This window comes from Sorex araneus, chromosome 1, assembly GCF_027595985.1.
Source record: "Sorex araneus isolate mSorAra2 chromosome 1, mSorAra2.pri, whole genome shotgun sequence".
In the NCBI taxonomy this organism is placed as follows: Eukaryota; Metazoa; Chordata; class Mammalia; order Eulipotyphla; family Soricidae; genus Sorex; species Sorex araneus.
In genome coordinates this window covers 2,392,987-2,417,845 of record NC_073302.1, presented here as the reverse complement: position 1 = coordinate 2,417,845, position 24,859 = coordinate 2,392,987, and the positions used below count along the sequence as shown (strand labels likewise).

The following is a 24,859-nucleotide window of genomic DNA, read 5'->3' as shown; positions in this document are numbered from 1 at the left end:
GACCCGGGAGGCCGAGGGCCTGCGGGGCTGGCACCACCGCCCTCTGCCTCTCAGTGCCGGAGGGTCTGCTCTGCACTTGCGCCCGGGAGTCCTGCCCGGTTCTCCCCTCATCTTAGGACCCCCACGAGCTGTTTCCCAGACCCCGCCAGCCCGGCCTACTTGCACCCCCCAGAGCGACGCCCCCAGGAACCTCGCTGCCAACAGGCCGGTCCCGGGCACCACTTGAAACTCTGGCCGGCCAGGCACCCCGCCCTCGCTGTGGAAGGTCAGGCGTCGGAGTGAAGCCTTGAACCCTCACCTCCAGCCGTGGACCCCCCAAACCTGCTGGGGGGGGGCCCACTATTACCCACCTGGTCTCAGCCCTCCTCCCAGGGCCAGCGGCCCTGAGCTCAGAGCTTAATGGGGGCTGGACTCTGCCCCCCACATCCCCCCCAAAAGACAGGGCTGGCTCCTGCTGTGCCAGGCAAACCTGAGAGGCGGCACACGCCGGGTCTGGGGAAGGCAGGAACACAACCCGGGCTAGGAACGGGTCCTCCGCCGAGTTATCCACGGCCCCTGTGCCGACCATGAACTAGGACTGGCGGGGGAGGGGGGGAAGGACCACCACATCAAACCCGCCCGCCTGGGCTCATGCTGAGACAGAGCCCTGCTCCCAAACGCCCTGTACCTGGGACACTACACGGGAGCATCACGGGCTCTCGCGGAAGGGACGGACAGGCTCACCGCTCCGGGCCCGACACTGCCAGCTGGGACTTTCTGGGCCCATACAGGCCACTAATAAACTACACGGGGGGGGGGGGGGGGAGGAGAGAGGGAGAGAGGGAGGGAGGGAGGGAGGGAAAGGGAAGAGGGGAGAGGGGAGGGGGAGGGGAGGGAGAAAGAGGGAGAGGGAGCGAGAACACACACAGAGACAGCGGGCGAGAACATACCGAGACCCCCAAATTACCTGCCACTCCGGGAAGGGCAGAGATGAAAGGAGAAACGACGGGCTGGAAACGACGGAGTGAAATACTAAGGACCCGAGCTCCGCCCCTGTCATGCCAAACCAGCTCTCTCCACTGAGCCGCCCTGCCCGGACCTTTCCTTCCGTGCCCAGCAGCGGCCCGAGTGACGTCACAGCCGCCGCCAATGCGGTCTTCCCGGACATGACACTGGGCACAGGAGACGCAATGAGGCCGCCGTGAAGTGTCGGACTAAGCGGAGTCCGCAGCCCCACGGCACCCCTGCCTAGTGCCCGGGCCCTCCCCCTCCTCGGGAGGCAGTGCTCCCAGCCCAGGGGCCAGCCGGACCAGACCCGGCCAGCGAGCCCCTGCCACAGAGACAGACAGGCCAGGGCGGCTCTTCCTGGCCTCCCTCGTGCCCCCTGGCCGACACCTGCCGGCACCGGGGCTGCCAGCGCCCCGCCTGCACCGACGACCCAGCCCGAGCCTCCCGGACATCCCCCCAGACCTTTCCAATCCCCAGAGAGGGGCGCAGGCAGGGCTCCCGGGGCACGGGCTCGCACCACCCCCGCCACCCACCCCGCCGGGAAGGGCGAAGCTGCACAACCGGCCCACCCGAGGGCCCCGGCGCCCCCGGCCTCTCGCTGCTGTGTCTGAGCACAAAGCCCCACACGGAGAGCATGCGCACACGCACATGCACACACACACGCACATGCACGCTCACACATGCATGGACACGTGCGCAGACATACACGCACGCACACATGCACACAGCACACACACGCTCACACGCACGCACATGTGCACATAACTGCACACACACACATGCATGCTCACACACACATGCACACACTCTGACACCCTCACGCTCACACATGCACGCAAGCATACACGTGGGCACTCACACATACATGAGCACACATGATCAGGCACGAAACAGGATCAGACACGAGGAACCGAGGTCCCAGAGGAGGCCCAGAGCGGAGTCAAACCGATCTGGCTGACTGCCCTTCACAGAGAAATTCACCTGGTATCTCCCCCACCATCTACCTCTAAGGGCCCAAAGAGGAAGCACCCACCCCTGCACCCCAGGCCACGGCACCCCCAGTCCTGCACCTGAGGCCACAGGCACCCCCAGTCCTGCACCCGAGGCCACAGGCACCCCCAGTCCTGCACCCGAGGCCACAGGCACCCCCAGTCCTGCACCCGAGGCCACCGGCACCCCCAGTCCTGCACCTGAGGCCACAGGCACCCCTCACCCCTGCACCCGAGGCCACCTGCACCCCCAGTCCTTCACCTGAGGCCACAGGCACCCCCAGTCCTGCACCTGAGGCCACAGGCACCCCTCACCCCTGCACCCGAGGCCACGGCACCCCAGATCTTCCCCTTGGACACCCAGGGTGCATCTCCCTTTGGGCAGTCCTGCTCTGATCAGGGCAGGGTCTGGCCTCTCACTGGCGTCTGTCCTAGGCCGGGAGGCGGCCACAGACCCTCCAGGGAAGACAGCAGCGGTCACTCCGGTGACTCTCCGTCCTCCCGAAGAGTGCCAGTGCTGCGGAGCTGCAGCCATTAGCTGTCCACGCGGGGCCCTGTGTCTCGTACCACAGACACCAGAGAAGCACCGTGGCGCGAGCACTGGAAACAGAATGTCCAGTATTTATCCTCCAAAGACAGATCTGCACATTAATATTTACAAGGAATTCCTCGTCCACTGCTCCGTGTCGTCTCTGGCCCGGAGAGAGGGGATGAAAGATAAGCAACACGGACCAATTACCTTCCCAGCAGCTACAACGGGCCGAGACCCCCCTGCAGGCCACCCTCCGCTCGCGGCCAGGCTGCGCCCCTCTCGCCCGCCCACCGCCACGAGCCGGCTGGCGGGAAACGAAAGAAAGGCATTTTGCTGACCAGTCCTGCCGCTCCTGGTCACCCTGGGCCGGCCGGGCAGAAGAGGGTCGGGCCGAACCCTCGTCCCTGCCCCCAGCCGGGCCCCAGGCTCCCACGGGCACTCGAGGTGCTCCCACTCGGCCCCCAGGCGCCGTGACAGCGTGGACACGTGCCCACTGGGACACGCCTCGGCATTCAGACTCACGGGGGAGGAGGCAGCAGCCTGGTCCTCGTGGAGTCACCAACTGAAGCCAGGCCTGGAAGGGAAACCGAGGCCGACGCCGATACACACGATGTCTACGGGGGAGCCGCAGGGTGTCGGAGACGCAGGGGTGAGTCTGGCTTCCCGGGCAGCCGCGCCCACGGCCTCGGCCCCCTCCCGGGCCTATTTCAAGTCAAATGAAACTGAAAATCAACAAACGGCCAACAGCAACAAAGATGCCAGGGGAGGAAATGAAGTGATGCTTGAGCGGTTCAAATTTTATAGGCACGCGGGCAGGGCTGGGGGCGCGAGAGGGGCAGAGGGCAGCAGGCTCCTCCCCGCTCGCCCACCAGGGAGCGGCTGCAAGGAAGAGACGGGAGGAACCTGCTGGCCAAACAGCCGCGGAGGGAGGCGGGCAGCCAGGCGGCCCGGGCGAGAGGACCGTCCCCCCCAAGGCCAGGGCACGCCATCACTGGGCACGCTGCTGAGCCGGGGCGGTGCCCCGGGCCGGCCCGCTCAGGCGCGGCTGGTGTTAATAAACGCAGCGGCAGCGCTGTTATTGCAAACTGATCTCCTCCTTATTAATGCGGGCCCGCCATGGAGGCGGAGATCCCGCCATGTTCTAGAATGCAAACAATGTTTTAATCTTTAATTAGATTCTCAATTTCCACTCTTCGGGAGAGTCGGAGCCGTCGAGTCCGAGGATTATTTCTTTATTACACAGTCTCTCAGTGGTATTTAATGAATATTGTTACTTAATACTTGCCAGCCGGGGAAAGAGGGTCTTAGTGAATTTCTACCCAAGTTTTGATGACTTTTTTTCCTCCCAAACCCGGGAAACTTAGGAGTCGCCAAGTTCTCCGCTTCCTGCCGGGGCCTCAGTGCCCGAGAGGCCTTGCTGCCCCCGGGAGGGCAGGACCCTGCAGCAGGGCCCGGACAGGAGCCGCCCTGCTCCTCAGGCCAGGAGTCCTCACTGCCTCGCCGCTCAGAGGCAGAACAGACAGTACAAAGAGATGTCAAGTGCCCTCGCTCGAGGCGCCGATCATCACCCAAGTTGAAGGATTTAATAGCAACTTATCAACTTTTTTTTTTGGCTTTTTGGGTCACAACAAGCAAAGCACAGGGGTTACTCCTGGCTCTGCACTCAGGAATCACTCCTGGCGGTGCTTGGGGGACCATATGGGATGCCGAGGATCGAACCCGGGTCAGCAGCATGCAAGGCAAACACCCTGCCCGCTGTGCTATCACTCCAGCCCCAACTTATCAACTTTTAACCTAATTCTACTCTTCCCTCCAGCCCCGCGGCAGCAAGAGCCGGGCACCAGACCGAGGGCCACGGCAGCGGGCGGCCTCCAGCTCCTTCCGGCCGCGTCTCTCTTCGTCAGCGACTCTGATGTGCCCAAGGGTCGGCGAGGACCTCCCACCTGTCCCTGCACACCCGACTCCGGGACTCGGTCAGGATGGCCCGGCCGTGTCCCCCGGAGGGACAGGCGCCCCGACAGCCTGCAGGGCCGTGGGCGAGGCCCCAGGGAGGAGTCTCCAGCACCGCCTGCCCTCGGGGACCAGCAGGCCCCAGCCAGCGTCGCCAGCCACGCCCGCCCGGCGACGCCGCGTCCTCTCCTGCTGCCCAGACGCTCCGCGGGGACAGCCAAGCCTGGGTGGAGGCCCGGGGTCCGACACACGGAGCCCAGAGCCAGGAGCGGCCCCCTGGATCTCCGAGCACCACCAGGCTGAAAGCACAGCCCTGCCAACACGGACCCACCCTGCCCGCGGCCACCAGGGGACGGGGCGTTTCACGAGGGGCCCAAGGGTCTCCTCAGTGGCTCTCCTCGTGGCCACATCACGCTCAGGGTCAAGTTTCTAGCTGCTCATCTCCTACAGGACAAACCACACGCGGCTAACTGAACTGCAGGCTCACGTACCCCTAGACTGAATGAGGTCACCTTGGTGTGTGCGGTGGTGAGCCCAGATCTGACGCAGAACCACGTCACCGTATCTGGAGGGGTCGTCTGTGTTTGACGACGCACGTTACGTAAACATTCGCTGCCTTTTCTTCATTTTCAACCCACACCCTCACTGCAGCCTGTTTTTAAAATCCAGTTAGGGTGTTTCTCTCCCCCACATGCACTACAGGAAGTGGCACGTAGTACGTGTTCAACAAAACTCAATGGCTGCCTTTCAGAACCATAAGCTGCTTCCTAGACAGGAGTTCGAGCCAGGCCCTCCGCGATGTCAAAGGCAGGCATCAACTTTCGCAGGAAACCAGCGGCTGTCTATAGGAAATCATTTCCACGCCTTATTCTTGGACACAGGAACCGCTTTCCTCTTTGAAACTCAGTATTTTGAGGGACTTATTATAAATTTATAACGACAGTTGTGAACCTCTTTCTTTCTCTCTTTCTTTTTTATTTCCTGGCATGAGAACAGAGTCTGTTGATTGCCTCAGCGCTTAGAATAGTTCCTGAGTGCCCTCATGATCGCATGTCACCTGTAAACAGGTTTCGAGCCAATGCAAATTAACAAATGGTGAACAGATGGACCGAGAGCCGACTTTTGTCAAGAGAGCCCGCGAGGAGGACTTCCTGGCTGCAGCCTGCGGCCATCAGGAGGCGGCTCCTGCCTCGGCCCACAGTCCACGCGGGAAAGCAACACGTCTTCCCAGCCGCTCGGCTCCGAGCACTCTGGGCGGGGAGGCATGGTGACCAGACCCACACGGCGAGTGGCGGGCAGCACGAGGACGCTCGCTGCTGACCCGGGGGATGCGCTCGGGGGCTTTGGACCCGGAGCGGCTGGCCTGAGTGTCCTGGTCGGAAGCAACCGGGTCCTGGGAAGGAAGCCCGGGAATCCCAGCAGGGCGGCGACGGCGACGGGAAAGGCCCCGGGAGCCCCGGCCCTGCGGCTCTGCCTCATGTCACCACCCGTGTCACCTCCGGAGGTGCAGACGGTGCCGGACGGGCTCCCTGTGAGCTCATCAAACAGCCACCGCTTCTGCTAATCTCAAATATTGGCAAATCTGAAATAACCGAGTTCTGACCCTGCACAAAAGCAAGCCACGGAGTCCCGCCTTCAGAGGCACCTCCGGGCTGGCGCTATGAAGCCTGGTTCATGGCCGAGGGCGGGAAGCCGCGGGAAGACAGGGCGAGCTCGGGGTGGGCGCTCAGCGGGCAGAGTACGTGCATCTCCCACTGGACCATCAGCCCCGCCCCCACCAACCGGCCCTTAGTGCAGAACAACCCGCCTGGAAGCAGACTCACCGACTACGGCAGAGCCAAGGGCCACGCGACCACACACGGGGCCTCACGGCGGCTCCACGGCCGAGCACTGAGCAGGCACCACAGGAACCCCGAGCACCGCCGGGCGTGAGCCGCGAGTGCAGAGCCGGAAGCAGCCCCGACACCCCAGAGCAAGAAGGAGCATGTGAGTCCCTCAGGCGGAGGCGCAAAGGGCCGAGGGACTGGCTCGCAGAGGCTGGGGGGCACGCCCTGAGCAGGGGTCCCGGGGGTCCCAGGGTGGGGCTCCCTGGCTCGGCCCAGGGCAGCGCAGGTGTGACCTGCCGTCCCCCAGTGGGAGAAGCAGCCGTGCCGTGTTCCCGCGGGAAGACTCTGGCCAGCCTCGGGCTTCCGGAGAGCCGCAGCTCCCGGGCCTCAGCCCCGGGCCCAGGCGCCCCCCGCCCAGTGGCCGTCCCCGCACACTAGCTGGAACGGTCACGCACGAGCCACAGCGACAGGACACTGCGCCTCAAGCCCCCCTGGACGCGAGCCACGCGCCAACCTCGGGAGAGAAGCGACTCTGCGGCGCCCCCGGCAGGCCTTACTCACTGGGGCGGCAGGACGAGCGTGGTGGGCTGGGCCTTGGGCCTCCGTTTCGCGGACACTCCCATCTGGTTGGCCGAGCGCTTCAGGGACTGCTGGTTCAGCAAGCCGGACGCCAGGCCCGCGTGGTACTGCAGCTGGAACAGAGCAAGCGCTGGTGAGGCCGGGCACGAGGGCAGGAGGCTCGCGCTGACACCCCCCACGCCACACCCACACGCACAGTTCACCTACTGCCCAACAGCCACACGTCACTCACTCCAGGGACGCGCTCCGGGCAGTGATGCAGGAGTGGGAGAGAAACCTGCGTCCCACCCACAGCCCCCGCGACGCGCCGACAGCTGGGCACGGACTCCCGGGAAGAACCACACGACCTTCAGCTGGGTCAGGGACCGAAGCCCCAGAGGGAGGGAGGGGCGACGGGAAGGTGACAGCGGGAAGTGACCCCAGCGCCAAGGGTGTCGCTGCAGGCAGAGAGCGGTTCCCAAACGCTACCGGTGTGATCACAACTACTCGGCGTAATCTCACTCCTCCCTCTTCACAGACTGTTTCTGGAAACGGCTTTAAAGCCCACAACACGTTTCTAAGAAGAGCCGGAGACCGTCCGTAAACCAACCTGCCGGGGCCCTGGCTGCTGTCCTGCCCTGCGTATGATGAACCCCGGACTCCGGCCCGGGAGCAGCGAGACAGAGCTCGGGACACGTACACCCTAAACCGAGGCCAGGCCGCACGCAGCCCAGGGGGTCCCACATCCGGTGCCCGACCGCCGAGTGCCCGCGTCAGAGCGCTCAGTGCCCGGCCCTCCCTGGCTGAGGTCTCTCGGGGGAAGGCATGCCCCTTCTGAGAGAGACGTCTCACTGCTGGCCTACACACCCAACGGGGCCGTCTAAGAATCAATCCCACCTTAGGGGCGCTCGCCTGGCACACAGCTGACCCGGGTTCAAATCCTCGCGGCCCACACGGCCTCCTGAGTCCCACCAGGAGTGATCCCTGAGTACAGAGCCAGGAGCAAGCTGTGAGCACGCTGGGTGTGGTCCCCAAACAAAAATAAATGCATAAATAAATATGATTTCTAAAAAGTTCTTAATTTTAAATTTCACCTTGCTGAGTTATGATGTACAAAAAGTTTGATGCACACATTTCGGCTGGGCACGCCTGGTGGTTTCTGATGAGCGTGCACCTGGGGACCCCCACAGCCCAGCAGACCCTGGGCCCTGACGCCCTCGGTGTCCCACACCCGCCGTCAAGCCTGAGCACCGGGATCTTACTGGAAATACATCTCGCCACTCTCTCCCCCCAAACACTGCCGAGCGTCCACCTGGTATGTGACAGTCTCATACTTCTGCGTCTGCGATCGTGAGCTGTCATCAATCTCTCTGTAACAGAGTTACCCTTGAAAGCGCTCCCGATTTCTGAACAGATGTAAATAAAACACTGCAGTGTGAAAATGCCAAGCTCCGAGCTTCAGACTGAGATCATTTCTAACACCCAATATGTTTCCTCCTCCCTCCGCGAATTAAGCAAGGTCTTTCAGACGTTTATTTAGAAGGAACGGAACCTACAAATAATAATTCCTTCTGAAGCTCTCAATCAATTTCCCTTCAAAACGCGCCTTCGAAGCCCGGCCTGTCCTCTGCAGAGTCAGCCGTGCGCCCGTCTCGGGACGGAACGTGACAGCGTCTCGGAGGGCGGGACTGGATGCAAGGGGTACGAGCACTTCGAAAAATAAATGGCCTCGCCTCCGGCCACTGGCCCGCGCACAGACAGAGCGAAAGAAAACAAAACCAACTGCCAGATCTGCTCCTTGAAAGTGGCCATAAAGAGGAGGACGGCCGGTGACCAGCAAGGCTGGCGTGGACGCGCTCGGAGCACCCATATTGCTTTTTAAGAGGCTCTTGATTTACTCGGTCGATCTGCTGAGGGAGCCTCCCGGCCGCCGAGACGAGACAAAGACATATCACATTCATAATAAAAACGGAGCTCTCCGCGGGGGCGGGGCGCGGCCGCTCACAAGTCATCTTCGCCCCATGAATCCTGCCCAGATTTGTTTTTCTCCTACAGGTTTCTTAAATGGGAAATCAATGGAAGCGAGGGACAGGACAAGTTTGAAAGACAATGTTTCAGAACGTCAGCTACCTGGGTTTCGATCTGCCCCTCCAGAATCTGCAATGAGAGCAATTTGCGTGGGGCTTTCTCGAAGGGGAGGGCCGGGCGCTTGGCAGGGCCCTCCCGGCGGCCCTCCCGGCCTGCCGACGCTCGGGGAGAGAGTCCCTCTGGCCGGCAGGGTGGCCGGCAGGTGGGTCCCCGGCACCCTCCCGCTCTGCACAGGGCGGGTGCTCACCGCGGGCCATCTCTGAGCGGGCTCTGGGGCTGTCCCCAGCGGCCTGGACACAATCAAACCTCTCGGAGCTCTGGCCCCGAACGAAGACCCCCGGCCCAGAGGCTGACTGGCGGCACCAAGGCAGCAGCGGCCGATGAGCTAGCTCTCCCGGCTTCCGGGAACACGGGTCCGACTGTCAGGATCTACAGGGGGCCATTAAATATTTACCCAACCATCTCTGTAATGGGGGAAAGGTCAAAGTTAATAAAAGTGACGGGCAGCTCCCGTCCAACTAGACTGCTGCATTATTTACGCGCCGAACACGCGGTTCCATGAAACAGTCGAGCGCCGAGAGTCCTGGAAAACGTTCGCTCAGCCAATGGTTCCAAACAACAGAAGGAGTTCCGCGCCGAGCCGCACACTAGCACGAAGAACATCGCACGCCCAAAATGCTGCCATAAGTTTCAAGCACAGGTTCCGTAATATTTTCTATAAAAATACACTTCAATAAACACACTCCACTCCAAACGTCTGCAGCGGGGAAACAAGCCTCTCTCACCGCAACCTAGCAGAGGTTCTGGTGGGGCTTTTCTACCCAAGACCGTTTCTGCACTAACCAGCTGGAGAACTGACGTGGCGGGGGAAGGGAACCATCTCTGCCTGTCCCTGGCACCTGGCACAGCCGTGGGCACTGGAGCCCTGGGCGCGAGGAGGCGGAGGTCATCGGGCTCCTGGTCAACTGCCCCCCCTCGGCCATGGGGATCGCCGTTTCCCTGACCACCGGCTTCTGAGACCACGTCCTTGGGTTCCACGTCCACGCCCGATCCATCCCAAACCTAAGACTAGCCCGTAACTGTTTGGTCAGTTCTCAGCTTCAGGTCTTCCCTGTCAGCCGTGTCCACGGACCGTCCCACTCCCCGGGAAGCACCAACACCCCGTGCTTATCTGGGGGAAACGCGGGCCGAAGTGTCGGGAAAACTCAATCCTGTTTCTTCCCAGCTGCTGTTTTGGTAACAGGCAAGCGGGGAAGGAGGGAAGGCGGGGAGGGGGCCCCGCAGCTGCTGTTGGCACGGTCCTGCCCCTGCCCCAAGGAGCCGCCCGCTCTGCCCTGGAGCCTCGGGCCTGCCGGTCCAGCAAGAGCCAAGAATGGCCCTGGAAGCTCACGCAGGAAGCCGGGGAGCTGGGCACCCGCGGGCGGAGGCGGGCAGTGCCCCACAGCCTGCAGACAGGGTGAAGGAGCCGTCGGCCCCCAGCCCAGGTCTTTACAGAACCTGCTTCGAACAAGCCCAGACTCCCACATCCAAAAGAACAAAAGCAGCCGGTGTTGGCGCGGATGTGGGGAGAAAGGGGCCCTCTTACACTGCTGGGGGGAATGCCGACTGCTTCAGCCCTTTCGGAAAACAGTATGGACGCTTCCCAAAAAATTAGAAATTGAGCTCCCATTTGACCCAGCAATACCACTTCTGGGAATATCCCGGAGAGGCAAAAAGGTACAGTCAAAATGACATCTGCACTTGTATGTTCATTGCAGCACTGTTTATAATAGCCAAAATCTGGAAAAAAACCAGAGTGCCCAAAAACAGATGACTGGCTAAAGAAACTTTGGTACATCTACACAATGGAATACTATGCAGCTGTCAGAAAAGATGAAGTCATGAAATTTGCATAGAAGTGGATCAACATGGAAAGTTTCATGTTAAGTGAAATGAGTCAGAAAGAGAGAGAGAGAGACAAAGAAAGGTTGCACTCATCTGTGGAATATAAAGTAACAGAGTGGGAGACTAACACCCAAGAGTAGTAGAGATAAGGACCAGAAGGTCTGCCCCACAGCTTGGAAACTGGCCTCACATGCTGGGGGAAAAGGCAGCTGTGATAGAGAAGGGAACACCAAGTAGAGGAAGTCGGGAGGACCCATTCGGGTTGGAAGATGCGAGCTGAAAGTTGACTATGGACCGAACACGAAGGCCTCTCAATACCTCCATTGCAGGCTACAACACCCAAAAGGAGAGAGAACAAGGGGGTATGCCCTGCCGCAGAGGTAGGGCGGGGTGGTGGGAGGGATACTGGGACCACTGGTGGAGGAGAGTGGGCACTGGTGGAGGGACGGGTCAACGGCCAAAGTATGACCGAAATGCAAACACGGAAGTTCATAAGCTGTAACTGTGCCTCACGCTGATTCACTAATAAATAAATAAACAAACTAGTCCAGACTCTTCAGGCCCAAAGTGAGTAGAATGACAGGGCACGCGCAAAGCGTCCCCCGCCCTCCCGGGGGCTCGGCCGCCACGATCCGAAGAGGGGAAGAAGGAGAGGCGACGGCGGCGCTGCTGGCCTCGACAGTGACCGGAGACAGCTCCCGCAGGGACAGGCAGGCACAAGGCCGCGTGTCCAGAGGCCCCGCTGGCCCTCTCCTGCCTCGGCCCTGCCACTTGCCACCCGACCGCTCCCGGGGCTGCGCAGTGGACGGCGTCTGGGAGGACAGGGAGGGCTGCACGGGGGCCCCGCGGGACTGGCCACGCAGGTGGCGGTCAGCCGGGCCTGCAGTGACGCTCGCCCCAGAGAGGACATCGAGGGTGGATCCGCCTGGCGCTGAAGACGGCTTTCTCGCCGGGGGAGGGCACTCCCGACCCTAAGGGAAGACCCCCTTTATCTCGGAAAAGCCCGCCATACAGGACGGCGTGGGAGCTTCCACACACCGGCCACTCGGGCCAAGCCCTGCCTTCGGCCGCAGGGACACAGGACCAAGTGTGAGCCTGTTCCGGAAGCTTCAGCCAGGGCCCCTCCGCGCCCCCCACGCAAGGCCCCTTGTTAGATCTTCAGGTGTTTCTAGGCGAGCTGCAGCCACACAGGTGCACAGAGCCGCTCACCGACGTGAGCCACGAGGAAACGTACCCCTGAAGCACGTATCTTTCTTGCGTCTGTGCTTTGGGGGGCTTGGGCCGGGCCACCCAGAGGGGTATGCGGAGAGCAGGGTCCCAGCCCCCACGCCCCGAGGCCTGCAGCTGGCCCAGGTCGGTCACGGGCTTCACCTCAGGCCATCAGACTCCCGAGACCCTCCCCCACCTGCCGAAACGCTGCCCAGCCCGAGGAAGGGCCAGCACTCTCAACAGTGCTCGGGGAAGGCCCAAGGGGGCGCGTTAGCTGCACCCAGGAAAACAGCCACAGAAAACCCATAAACCCCCTTGTTACAGGGTTTGTCGGCCAGTGTGGGCGTCTGTCCTCCCCTGACCTCTGACGTCTGTTCCAGGGCAGGGAGTCGGAAAGGGAGGGAGCTCAGCTCCGGGCCCTTCTCGCCGGCCCTGTGCCCGCTTCGGTCCGGCCTGTCCTCGCGGCCCTTAGGGCAACAGGCCCCGGGGCTGGCTGCCCCGTGGACCCTCGACTGGCCGCCCTCCAGAGCCGCCCCGGAGTACCTGGGGACGGGCCACGGCTTCTCCTCCTGCAGCCGAATGTCCCGCGCTCGCGCCTTTATTAATAGGCCCGCCACCGCTGCTCCGTCTGCACGGCAGCTGTGCACGCGCCAGGCCCCGCGCTGCCAATCAGCCGGCAGATGCCCGCTCACGCACATCCACCGGGGAGCAGACGGCGGCGGGGCTAAAAATGGAGGCAGTGGCCACGCGGGGGGCTGCTGGTGCAGTGAGCAAGAGGAGAGGAAGGGAAGGGGACGGGAAGAGAGGGGAGGGGGCAGAGGAGGGGCGCGGGGGGTGGGGAAGTGTGCCCGGCGGGCAGACCAGGGCTCCGTCCCCCGTGACCCCGCCTCTCGGAGACCAGCTCTCCGTCCGCCTGCCCGCACGGCCCTGGCACCGAACCGAAGCAGGACGGGGCCAAGGCAAGTGCTGCCAGCAGGGGACAGACCAAAGGGTCCAGGCGGAACCCTGGGGCAGAACAAGCACGCCCTTAGGAGGGGCCCCGGGCCCCGCCCTCGCTTCTGGGGAAGGAACCACGCAGAGACGGCCTCGGTGCTCCCGACAGTCCGGGCGTGGCCTCCGAGGCTCTCTTCGGACCCTGCACCTGGGATTAGCAGAAACCAGGTGCCGGGCAGAGCAGGCCGGCGCTCATCTGCTCAACACTACTGCTCATCCCGAACACCACCGGCAGGCAGAGAGCAAGACGACGGGACTCGGAATGTTCCTACTCCTGCGACTGAGCCAAGGCCCCGAGTCTCTGTCCTGCCCCAGCAGAGGGCGGCTTCCCACACGGACGCAGGGCGGTCCTGCACGGTCCAGACCCCGAACCAACCCGGAGCTTCAGCCACCGGCTGGGCACCACAGAAAGAGTCACGTACTCAAGACACACACACACACACACACACACACACACACACACACACACGGGCCTTTCCAGAAGTGGCGCGCGCGCACGCACACACACACACACACACACACACACACACACACACGGGCCTTTCTGGAAGTGGCTGATGCCAGCGCGGAACGTGCTGGAAGCTAGGGAGTGCCGCCTTGGCCCACGGCGCCAGCTCCCGGGGTCAGATGCAGGAGGAAGAGCGGCAAAGGAGAGCTGCCAAGCAGATGAAGAAGCCCCAAGGGCAGAGGGGGGCACAGCTGGCCACCCCAACTCCCAGAGACGCCTCAGGAGCGGGAGGGGTGGGAGCTGCGGGGCGCGGGGGTGGGGGACGCAGGGCAGAGGCTGGGCAGGGGCAGGAGGGCAGCGCAGGGGGCTCTCACGGCAGCCCTGGGCGCTCCTTGCCCCCCCCAGCTGCTCCTTCCGTCATGCCAAGGCGCCCCCAGGTGTGGGGACGACGGGTCCTGCAGGCACCCAGGGCGGCGGCCGGGCCTGGCCAGCGCGAGTTCCAGAGGGCAGACAGGACCCGCAGCGGCCGCAGGGCGGGAGGCCCGAGGGCGGGAGTGTGTGTGCCGCGAGGGGCACCCGGCTTGATGCCCGGCTCCCAAGCCAACAACAAGGCGACCGTGCGGCCCAGCTCCGGGACAGCCAGTCGTGGTCCTGGCGACCGCGGAGGGCGAGGCGGCCGGAAGGGACAGAGGACGGTGGCGCTTGGGCGCAGCAGAGCCCCGACACCAGCACCCGGAGCACACGCAAAGCTGATCCGACAGCGGGCCCTGGGACGCGGGACCCTCGCCTGGTGCCGGGAAGCTCAGGGCCAGGCACCGACACCCGTGGGCGCCTGAGGAAGCGCTGAGCAGTGGCCGTGAGCGGGGCGAGGACTGGCCCGCGGTGCCTGCTGAGCCGCGCGCAGGAGCTTCCTCGGACGCACGGAACAGGAGCACCCAGGCGCTGGGGGCGGGGGTCCGGCTCTGGCTGGACACGAGGTGGGCGAGGACAGGGGCCTGGATGCACCGAGGACAGTGGCCGCCTGATGGACACAGCACAGGGGAGGCCACGGCTCCGGGGCGCGTCCGCAGCCGGGGTCGTAGCCAGAGACCAGAGGGGGCGCCACCCCCCGGCGAGGGAGGCGCCATCCCGGCTGCTTCACTGAGCGGAGGCCGAGACCGATGCCGCTGCTCAGACCACTGCACTGCCCAGCCTCCCGGCTCGCGCTCCCGGCGAGCAGTTCAAAGTGAATGAATGAAGGAGGTTTCACTCACAGGAGACAGCGGGGGAGACCCGCGCGCAGCATCAAAGAGTGGCGGGAACTCGGCTGCGGAACGCGGCCGGGCGCAGTCCCTGTGAATGAGTGACAGGGACGGCCCGGCTCCCGCTGGGCCCACTCGGCCTTCAGGAGGCCACGGCACGCGGAGGGCAGCGCGGGGGCACGGCCGGGCCTCGGAGGCAGGGCAGGACGGCAGGGCCCCCCACGCTGCCCTGTCCAGCTGGGAGGAGGGGCGGGGAGTGGCCCCGGGGCCCCAGCCCTGCCCGGGCGGCCGCCCCGCCCTATCTGAAAGAGGCGGAGCTGCCGAGCCCCCCCCCCCCGCCCCCCCCCGCCCGCCTGTGAAGCTGCGCACACCTTTCCCCCCAGCGCCGTCTGCTGTCTCGCACCCAGAGGCGGAGGGCGGGAAGGGAGTCTGCCAGCAGCGCCGGGTGCCCCCACAGTGTAAAATTGGATGGAAAGTTCTCAAAGTCAAACGCGCTCTCCCCCACGTGGGCGCCAAGCCCGACATGCAGTGACGCGCGTCTGCTTGGGGCCGCGCTCCCCGCAGGACGGGCGGGCCGGTGGGCGGACGGGGTCTCCGAGCCGCACCTGCCCGGGACCCAGGGCCTCCCAAACCCAAGCCCACTCAGACCCCAGGAGCACCGGGTCAGGGCGGCGTGCCGGAGGGGTGTGGAGCGGCAGGCAGAGCCTGGCCGGCCAGCAGGGCCCCTGCCCTCACGGCCCGGCGACCCCCTGTCCCACGGGTCCCGACCTGATCCCGTCTTCTCGGAATGCCTCTTCCGGCCGCCGAGGCCCCCCCGCCCCCACGCCAAATCCCACGCCATCCCGGAAGGGCGCCTGGTGGATGCAAACCTCAGGGCTCCGGCTGAGGACACCGTTCCTGCCTCGAGCCCTGACACCCGTGCCCTCAGGCAACAGACCCCCCCTTCTTGGGGCAGCACTGGGCACATGGGTGAGGCTCGGGAAGTGCTTCCCAGGGCCGTGTGCATGAACACGATCCACAACGTGTGAGGCCTCGGGTCCACACACACACTCACACACAGACACACAGACACACTCACACACACACACACACACACACAGAGCGTGGGCACTGCTGGGGCCACCCATGGCTGGTGCTCCCCACCCACCTGCGAAGGCCGCCCCGCCGAGGAGCCCCTCCCCGGCCTCCCCACAGGCCCCATGCCCAGCCCGGGACAGGGTCTCTGCAGAGTCCCGGGAGCCCGGCTGCCCCGTGACGCCGGGCGGGAAGGTGGGCACGCACAGGCTCGGAGGATCCGGGGCCGATGCTGACTCACGCTCGCCCCGCCGGCGTCCAGGCTGTGCCTCCGAGGGGCACGCCGAGAAGCCGGTGGCTGCGAGGACAGGGCACGCGGAGGCCAGCTCGGGGCGCCCTCGCCCCACTCGGCAGTGCACGGGGGGCCAGGGAGCCGGGCCAGGGAGCCGCCCCCGACAGCACCTGGTGGGGCCGGCCCGGAACGGAGGCCGCGAGTCTCCACAGAGTTAAATTTTCAATCTGTGTAAGGAAGGAAATCCATCCGAGTTGATTGATAAGTGTACTTTTTAAAACCAAGAGTGGGAAAAAAAGTGAAGATTGGCAACATTTTTCGCCACATAATTTGCTTTCTTTGCCTTTTTCCACAGCACAGCACATAAATCAAAGAAATGTTAAAGAGGCCCATACATCACCGGCTGGCATTCCAGGACTATTTACCGAGTCTTTAACAGACAGGCCGGGGGGCCGCGGGCCTGGGCCGGGGCGGCTGGAATTAAGGGGAGAAAATTAACTCAGACACTGACAGAGAGTTAATTAAGTTTACAAACAACTCTCCAATGAACAAAGTATGATATTTAATAAGAACGGCCTTGCGAGCAGGGCGAGGGGCGGCCAGGTGGGGGGCAGGACGGCCGGCGCCGCCCGGGCACGGGCGACGTCTGTTTGAACAAGCCGCCGCCCTGTGATTTAGCGCAGGAATCCGGGAGCCAGGCAGGGGAAATGATGTTTTAATAAGGTGGGAAACAGACTTGTGAGCCGCAGTTTTGCATTGTGCGTGCAAAAACGGCGTGCAGAGTGGGGGCGGGGGGGCGGGGCGGGCCCCAAAGCTGCAGCTTGGAGAGCAGAGGTGAGGGCGCGTGTGCTGGCACGGGCACAGCTGCCGGCACCCCACCAGCACCCCGGGCCCCCGCCAAGGCAGAGTGACAGGCTGGCGGGTTGCTTCTGTCTGGGGCCCGGCTCTGCGCTCAGGAACCACTCGGGGGGGGGGGTGCCGGGGATCGATCCCCGGCCTCCAGCCTTCCCCGTGGTCCTGCTGCTCCAGCCCCACGGCCACCCAGTCTGAGCATCACTCAGGTGAGGTCATCCAGGTGCCCAGCCCATACCTCTCAGGCCTCGGAGCTGGCTGGGCCACCGCCCCCCCTACGCGCTGACCATGCTCGTGGGCCTAGTGTGCCCGCCTTCCACGGAGGCAGAGTGCGCCGCGGGCGCCCCGGCCAGGAGCCCCGGCCACCTCCTCCCGGCCACCTCTCGTGAGCAAGCAGTGTGGGGTCAGAATATTCAGGGCCCGGCACCGTTCTTGCTCAAGGCGGCCCCGGCCTGGCAGGCTGTGCCGGTGACACGCGTCCCAGGGGACAGCCTCGCCCCAGGCCCTCCCAGGCCAGCAGCCCCGACCGGCGCTGGGCAAGCTCAGCTCTGACCGCTGCCCCCGCCAGACCCCAGCACAGGGCGGCTGCACACGGGCGGAAGGGAGGAGAGCAGCGGAGAATACAGTTTCCGGGGGGGGGGTTTCTCCTCAAGAACTCGGCCCCTCGCCGCCTCTCCCCGCTGTCCACAGCTCCGCGGGCTGGGCCGTGGTCTGGCTCGTGACGGTGGGGAGCCAGGGCCCGGGAAGAGCCTTCGTGGGGAACGTGGCCCACGACGTCTGCGCACGAATTGAAGGAGCAAGTCACGGGGCTGCAGCCCGGCCAGGAAAGGCCATGGGCCTGCTGCCCGCCGAGCCGAGCCCAGGGGGGCAGGACACCTGGGCGCAGAGCCCCTGCCCCACCGGCAGGCTGAATGCGCGGGGAAGGCCCGGCAGGGCCAGGCGGGAGCGGGCGGGTGGACAGTGGGGGTCAGGGCCCGCAGGCCGGCCACGCCTCCCTCGGTGCCCAAACGCCTGATCCTCCCGCCCCAGGTCAGGACATGTGCCCGCAGGAGGGGTCGGGGGTCCGGGGACCCCAGCCACGGGCAGGTGGGGAGGCCCGGTTTGGAGGAGACGACACCCCCACAGTCGACCTGCACACGAGGGACCAGAACCGCCCTGCGCTCAGCCGAGACTGGCCCGAGCCCTCGGCCACCCAACGGGAAGGCGAGTGCCACATCGCCAGGCACAAGAGGGGCAGGAGCGGCGGGAGGATCACCGCTTGCCTTTCCGCATTCCTCTCACGGGGGAAAAACTTCTGACCAAGAAAAAAAGAAAAGAGGAGACGTGGCTCGCGCTGAGCAGGGCCTGAGCCGCACGGGGGCCGCGCCCCACCTGGGACTCTTAGTTTACCGTAGTGACACTTAATTTTATTTCAGCGCTCCCTGCCGCCCTAAAGGCTCTGTGATGGCAGATGCCTTTCCTCCCACACAGCAACTAATCTGCAGGTTGTAGAATAACGAGGTGCGGGAAGCTCTGCCCGCCATCGGGAGGTGGCGGGGTGGGCGAGGTGCTAAGCGGTTCTGCTGCCAATGTGCCAGAGCCGGCGGGGGCGGGGGGCACCCCGGCTTCCCAAGGCGAGGGGAGGACGGAGAGGCAGGGCCCTGCCCGGCCCGGCCCGGGCTCCCGTGCAGGATCTGGCGCCACGTGTACCAAGAAGGTCGGCCTGGTGCAAGGCAAGGCTGCGGCACTCTGAACTCGCTCTCCTCTGTGCCTTGGCAGACGCCGCCGCAAGCCCACACATGTGCCGCGTCCTGCCTCCTCTCAGAGTGCGCCGAGAGCCAGCTCTGTTCGGAGACGGGTCAAAAATAGTCACAGGGCTCCCGGCTCTGCCAAAGAACTGTCTCCCTCCTCATCTTCACCGAGCCCTCCCCCCGGTTCACTTCTTTTGAGATGACCTGAATGATAAGACGAGCAAGAAGGCACATCTCTGTTTTCACCTTTGCAAAACAGCACTTTGCACAGAGCGAGCCGCCCCGAGTGGCCGCCCCGCGGGGTCCCTCCCGCCTCCCCCGAAGCCCTGCAGAGGGCAACCGCTCCTCCCGAGGGCAGCACCTGGCACTCCGGACAGCTCCTGCGGCGGGAAGTCTCACCCAACCTTCCCGACACGGGACGGGCACAGGCAGAGGCCTGCCGGCCAAAGGCGGACCCCAGGGCCTGCATCCCTGGAAACCTCTCCTGGGCTGCGAAGCCCCCCCAGAGCCTCACTCAGAGCCTGGGGATCCTGACAAGGACCGTTTTCTCTGCGCGAGACCCGGGATTCCCTGGACGCGGTGTGACCCGGCGCCGTCTGTGCTGAGCATGGGTTAAGAGTGTTTAAGGGACGATCACCCGTGACACATAAATCATGACGACTCCAAGGACGCCGTCTGGGCCCCAGGCTCAGGAGCAGAAGACCAGGAAAAGAAGCGAATTCTGTTCCAGCCGCCCCCCACGCCGCGCTCGCGAAGAACGCGCCATTAAAATGCCACGGCGGGCGTTCTGGAATCGCCAATCACTTGACATTTTTTCCCCCTAAAGAAAATTCAAATTTGAGAAACTTTGGTAAATTTAGCGTCCTGTGAAGTATAGCACCGCCTCCCTCCACTCCCCTCGAAAGGGCAAGAAAATTCATCATCAAAGGTCAGCCGCGGAGTGTCACCAGCGCGGGGGCATCTGTGACATGACTCTCCAACTCTCGGAGACGGCCGGGCTGGCGGGCAGGGCCTTCGCGCTCGTGCCGGTCAGTTCGCTCCTCGCTCTCGGGGCTCGCCCGGCACGGACGCGGGAGACGCCTGCCCGCCGCCTGCCCACGCACGCCCAGACCCTCACTGGAGGATCCCGGGACAGTCATGTGGCGGTGACTGGAATCACGCCGCCTAGGTGGGCGACGTCTGCAGCAGGAAGGGCGCGCGCCTGGCGCGCGGTGGCCCAGGCTCGATCCCCAGCTCCCCGTGCGTGCCCCAGGGCCATGCCAAGAGTGACCCCAGAGCACGGAGCCAGGAGTCACCCTGAGCACTGCCTCGTGTGGTTCAAAAATCAGAAAAATAAAATAGCTTTTTGTTCAGGCATAACACATTCCCGTCTTTAAAATTTTTATAGCATCCACACTTCCAATTTGCGGCTTCTCATTCATGCTAGGTGCCTCTCATGTTCTGACTAAACGCGCGGCATGGGTGACGGGGACTATTAATAATACAGCGGCGCCCATCTCGGCGCTGAGCCCTGCCGCCCCTCCAGCCTCGCGAGCAGCCCCCCCCCCCCGGCACGGCGGATCATTAGCTCATAAATACAAACAGATCTGAAGCAGGAAGCACGGCTGCCTGGACTCCGGGGCGTGGGGGGGCGCTGAAGCCACTCAGAGGAAAGCGGGACTCGGGGGCTCCTCAAGGGAACCAGACTCCAAGACGGAAGGTCACTGAGGCCAGCGGTGGGGACGGGGACGCCGCCAGCCGCAGTCCTCTCAGGGCCTGGCCAGGGCCGCAGTGGAGGACGCGCTGCCAGAGCCCGGGGTCTGGGCCGGAGCCATGGCACAGCGGGGCGGGCGCTCGCCTTGCACTCAGCTGGCCTGGGTCCGAGAGCCGGCATCCCGTAGGGCCCCCTGAACCAGAGCCAGGAGCACCACCAGGTGTGGCAAAAACAAAACCCAAACCGTGGGGTCTGGCCGCAGCCGCCTGCAGCCGTCTCGGGCCGCGTGGCCTGGCTCACAGCACGCACCGGCCCAGGAGAAGGGGCCCAAGACGGCAGAGAGTGTGCAGGGTAACGCACTGGCCTCGCATGCTGCCAACCCTGATCCCCGAGCACAGAGCCGCGAGTCAGCTCCGAGAACCACGGTGGGGCCCAAAAACAAAAGGAAAAGATTCGAAAGGGACAGCGAGACACACAGAGACAGGGACAGGGACAGGGACAGGGACAGAGACAGGGACAGAGAGACGGGCGGTGCGAGCCGGCGTGGGCGATGGTCTCCTTCCCCACCGTGCTGCCGTGCCGTGTCTCCGTGGGGACGTCACTGCTGAGGCAGCCGTGAAGCAGCCTGGCCACACGGCAGCCAGCAGCGCACACGCGTGTAAACACACACGCTGACCCCAGACACATGGGTGGAGCAGACGTGGTGTTGGGACTCCCGGTCAGGCCAGGCAGGACGCGGCGGTGAGCACCCCTCCCAGCACCTGCCCTGCCGCGGGCTGTCCCAGGAAGGGGAGGCGCCGGACACCAGGTGCCCCCCCACCCCCTTGTACACACACACACACACACACACGGGGGCTGGGCCGGGCCTGCAGGGCAGAGACACACGATGCCTGCGGGCCGAGCCGGGACACACGGGCCTCGTGCAGAGCGCGGGAAGGGCAGCCAGCAGCACGGACACAGGCAGGTGCCCGGGGACGCGTCCAGGGCAGGGGGGAGATGAGGCCGGGGGGGGGGCTGACCTGTGAACTCATGTGTGGGGGCAGGGACTCAGCGCGAGGCCCTTGGCGGTCTCCCGGGGGCTGGGGTGCGGGTGGGGCCCCCTGGCCCCTGGACTGGGGCTAACGAGAGACTCACCCGCTGGCCCCGTGAGTTGAGTCCACCGAGAGCCTTCCCGCCAACACTCGGCCACACACAGCGCCGACGCGAGGCCGCGCGGGAACGCAGGCTGGCGCTGCCCTTCACCCCTGCGTCAGGAAAGACCTAGCAACTCGGCGGCACCACAGGGGAAGTGGGCAGCACCCAGCAAAAGCACCAGCCGGGCTGGGAGTGCCCCTGAGCACTGCCGGGTGCGACCTAAAAAGCCAAAATAAAATAAAATAAATAGAAACCGAAACCCACCATGGCCAAGGTGAGGGCCCTGCGGCCCACCCGGAGGCGGCGTCTTCCTGGCCAGCCAGCGCCTGCGGTGTCCTCCCAAGAAACAAGCCCATGTCTGTGCTCGGCCCCCGGCCAGCGCCATCCCAAGCAACGCGGGCGGTCAGCGGGGGTCTCAGCGCAGGCGCCCGAGTTCCCACTGCAAGTGCGGGGAATAAGCGTGAGAAGAGACACTCAGGGCTGCCCCTGCTGCTCTCGGGAAAGTGCTCACTGTCCCTGATCCCAGTTCCCCCATCCTGAGACAACCAGTTCCCAGGGCGGCTGCGCGAGGCCTTGCTCACGGCGCCAAGGACACGGGAGGGAGGGGCTCGGGACACGGCCCGGGCTCCGGGCTCTGCGGCCAGCAACAGACCCGTCCCAGGGAGACGGCCACGGGTCCCGGGCGCAGCCCCCAGAGGGCGGCCATGCTCGGGAGAGAAGCCAAGAGGGGTGTACACACATGTGCAGGCGTGCTCCCCACGGGGGGAGGGGGCAAGGGACGGGGCCTCGGGGGCCAGCCCCCCGCACACGCCCCCACGAGGGGACGGAGACCAGCAGGAGGCCCTGAGCGCGGCCCCCGGCCCCACCCGGGCCAGAGCGAGCGGGCTTCCCGGGACTCGGGTTCCGACACTTGAAAGCAGAGTCGCTGGCGCGTGGGACCAACGGTGCCAGCTGAAACCCAGGGAGCGCGCGGCTCTGTTTCGAAACCTGCGGCGCAGGCGTTCCAGGAACAGATGGGCCCGCGACACGCAGCGCCGGCTCCCGCGGCGCCCGGAGGGAAGGGACAGCGGCACCAGGAGCCGCCAGCGGCCGGCCGGCACGGACGCCGACGGCACGGACGCCAACGGCAGGCTGGGCGGCGGCTGCCACGGCGGGTCCCTCTCCACAGAAGCAGGGCAGGTGGGCGGGGGAGCGAGGGCCAGAACCAGAGGGGCTTCCCGAGGGGGGCAGACCCCGTCCCCGGGGTGTCAGGCCACCCCCCCGCCACTCCCCAACACGTGCCCGCGTCCCGAGCTCCCGGGACCCCGGGCTGCTTTATTTAACGCCCACCTTCCAGAGGGAGCAATGTGCCAGCGCTCAGGAGTGACCCGGGCAGAGCCCGCTGCTGGGCGTGTCCCAAAACCAAAAAGAGTTTTAAAAACAGGCTATTCATGGCCGAAAGGTGGACAGTGGGGCGGGGGTGAGCCGGGCTGGAGAGAGCACTGTGGGGAGGGCACCTGAGCACCACCAGGGGAGGCCCGAAATAAGAGATGACAAAGCAAGCCAGGTGCTCCTGGGACGCAGCGTCCTCTCAGAAGGCGCCTCCTGCGGTGCTCGGAGCGACGGGGCCGGGTACTCGCCGCTGGGGACCAAACTGCAGGATGTGAGCGATGTCCCAGTCCCCCAAATGGTGGCTTTTGGGCAAATATCTACAAGCAGCCCCCGGGCGCCTGGCGGGGGAGACCCTCAGAGGGAGACCCTGCCACGCCAGAGGGAGGGCAGGGGCGGGGCCGTCCACAGCCTGCTCTGTGCAGCTCCGAGGGCGGAACAGAGACGGGCCAGGGCCAGGGCCAGGGCCAGGGAGGAGGGACCAGGAGGACACCCGCAGCAGGGCTGGCCCAGGGCGCCCTTCACTCGGCCTGTGGCCCCCAGGCCCGTGCCCTCCGCCCCTTCCCGTCCCCCGGAGACCCCATCGCCCCGCACCAGCTCCACTCTCCCCTGTCCTGTGGGGCGTTTCTCCCCCCGGCGGTGCCGGGTCCCCAGCTCCGGCTGGGGTCTCGACCGTCAGCTGTCAGCCCCCACGCCCGCAGCACCGCCTCACGCGTGTCAGCAACGGGCCCATCCCTCGGGAGCGCGTGGTGCTGGCCGGCCCCGGCCTCCCCGCACACCCAGGGCCTTTCAAGCCGGCGCCGCCCAGTCCTCCCCGCGGCGGGGAAGTGGATGATTAAAGGATGAAAAAGCAAGTGCCGTCACCTCGGAGCTTCCCCTCCCCGCGGGAGGAGAGTTTGAACCCACGGGAAGAGGCCGCGTGGCAGGCAGGCAGCTCGCGAAGCGTCGCTCAGAAGCCTCCGGCCAGAGCAGGCCAGGGGCCGCCGGTGCCCGGGCCCAGGGCAGCCCCGGGGGTGGCGGAGACGGGGCCCAGGGCTGGCCTGGGCCAGCAGCCTCCACGCGGGCCACAGCCACGCAGCAGCAGCAGCGACGGTCACGGCGCCCCGCCAACCAGCCTGGCCTCGGCCCGTCGCCCAGACGCAGGGGTGCAGGCCTCACGGGGCGCAGGACCCTCAGCCACGCCCACCAGCAGGTGGCACCAGGACCCAAAGCCCCAGGACGGGAAGAAGAACGTGGGGCCGGGGGTGTCCGTGCCTTCGGGGCAGGCGAAGCTGCGGCTTGTCCAGGCGTCAGCCTCGGGACAAGCCGACGGCTCCGAGTCCCAAGAGGTCTGACTACTCAGCCCGGGTCTGGGGGACAGGGGCAGGGAAGTGGGCAGGCCGCACGAGGGAGGGCGGGTGGGGGCACCGCAGGGCAGGGACTAGGAACAGGATGACGTTTTTAAATTTTAAAGCAATCGGGTCACTTAAGGATGTAGGACTGACGGCCAAATTAGTGTCGAGTGGCAGGAGAGCAGGGGGGGAGGGGGAGGGGAGGGGTTGGCGTGGAGCAATTAGGAGCCTCCACGGTCCGGCCCGGGGCGGCAGCTGCCACGGCCGCGTCTTCTCGAGAATGCAAATGATTAAGCTAGATTAAATACCTACTTTGCTTAAAGACTCTTGATAATGAGTTTCTTTCCTTCTTTTAAGGGTGTTTGATGTTGGCAGTTGATGGATCTGGAGTTAAATTGTTTTAATTCAAAACAGCACCATCTGTCGTTCGGATCCTGCGGGTTCTGGAGAGGCAAGTGCCACGCGCTGCGGCACCAGGGAGGAGGGGGGCGGCTGTGGGGGGCTCCCGGGGGTCCATGCCCCAGTGGAGCCCGAGAGGCCGGAAGGCCAGGACTCGCGGCCCCCACGAGCGAGGAGGCGAGAGGCACAGTCACCTGTGCCCTGAGGTCCGTGTGACCCACACCCAGCAGACCTGGGTGTCCCCATTCAGGGAGAGGACGGGGCTCGGAGAGGACGGGGCTCAGAGAGGCAAGGCCGCGGGTCCAGGCCGCACAGCCCAGGCCGGGCCGGGATTTGCGTGG

General features: G+C 64.9%; 1 protein-coding gene across 1 annotated transcript in view; it reads right to left on the bottom strand.

Annotated features, from left to right (window-relative positions):
• Positions 1 to 24,859, bottom strand: part of MED27 (mediator complex subunit 27) — a 116,638-nt gene that overhangs the window by 67,198 nt on the left and 24,581 nt on the right. Inside the window, exon 3 of the mRNA XM_004613264.2 lies at positions 6,846 to 6,976. Coding sequence (XP_004613321.1) covers positions 6,846 to 6,976 — 131 coding nt within the window. The remainder of the gene's footprint in view (positions 1 to 6,845; positions 6,977 to 24,859) is intronic.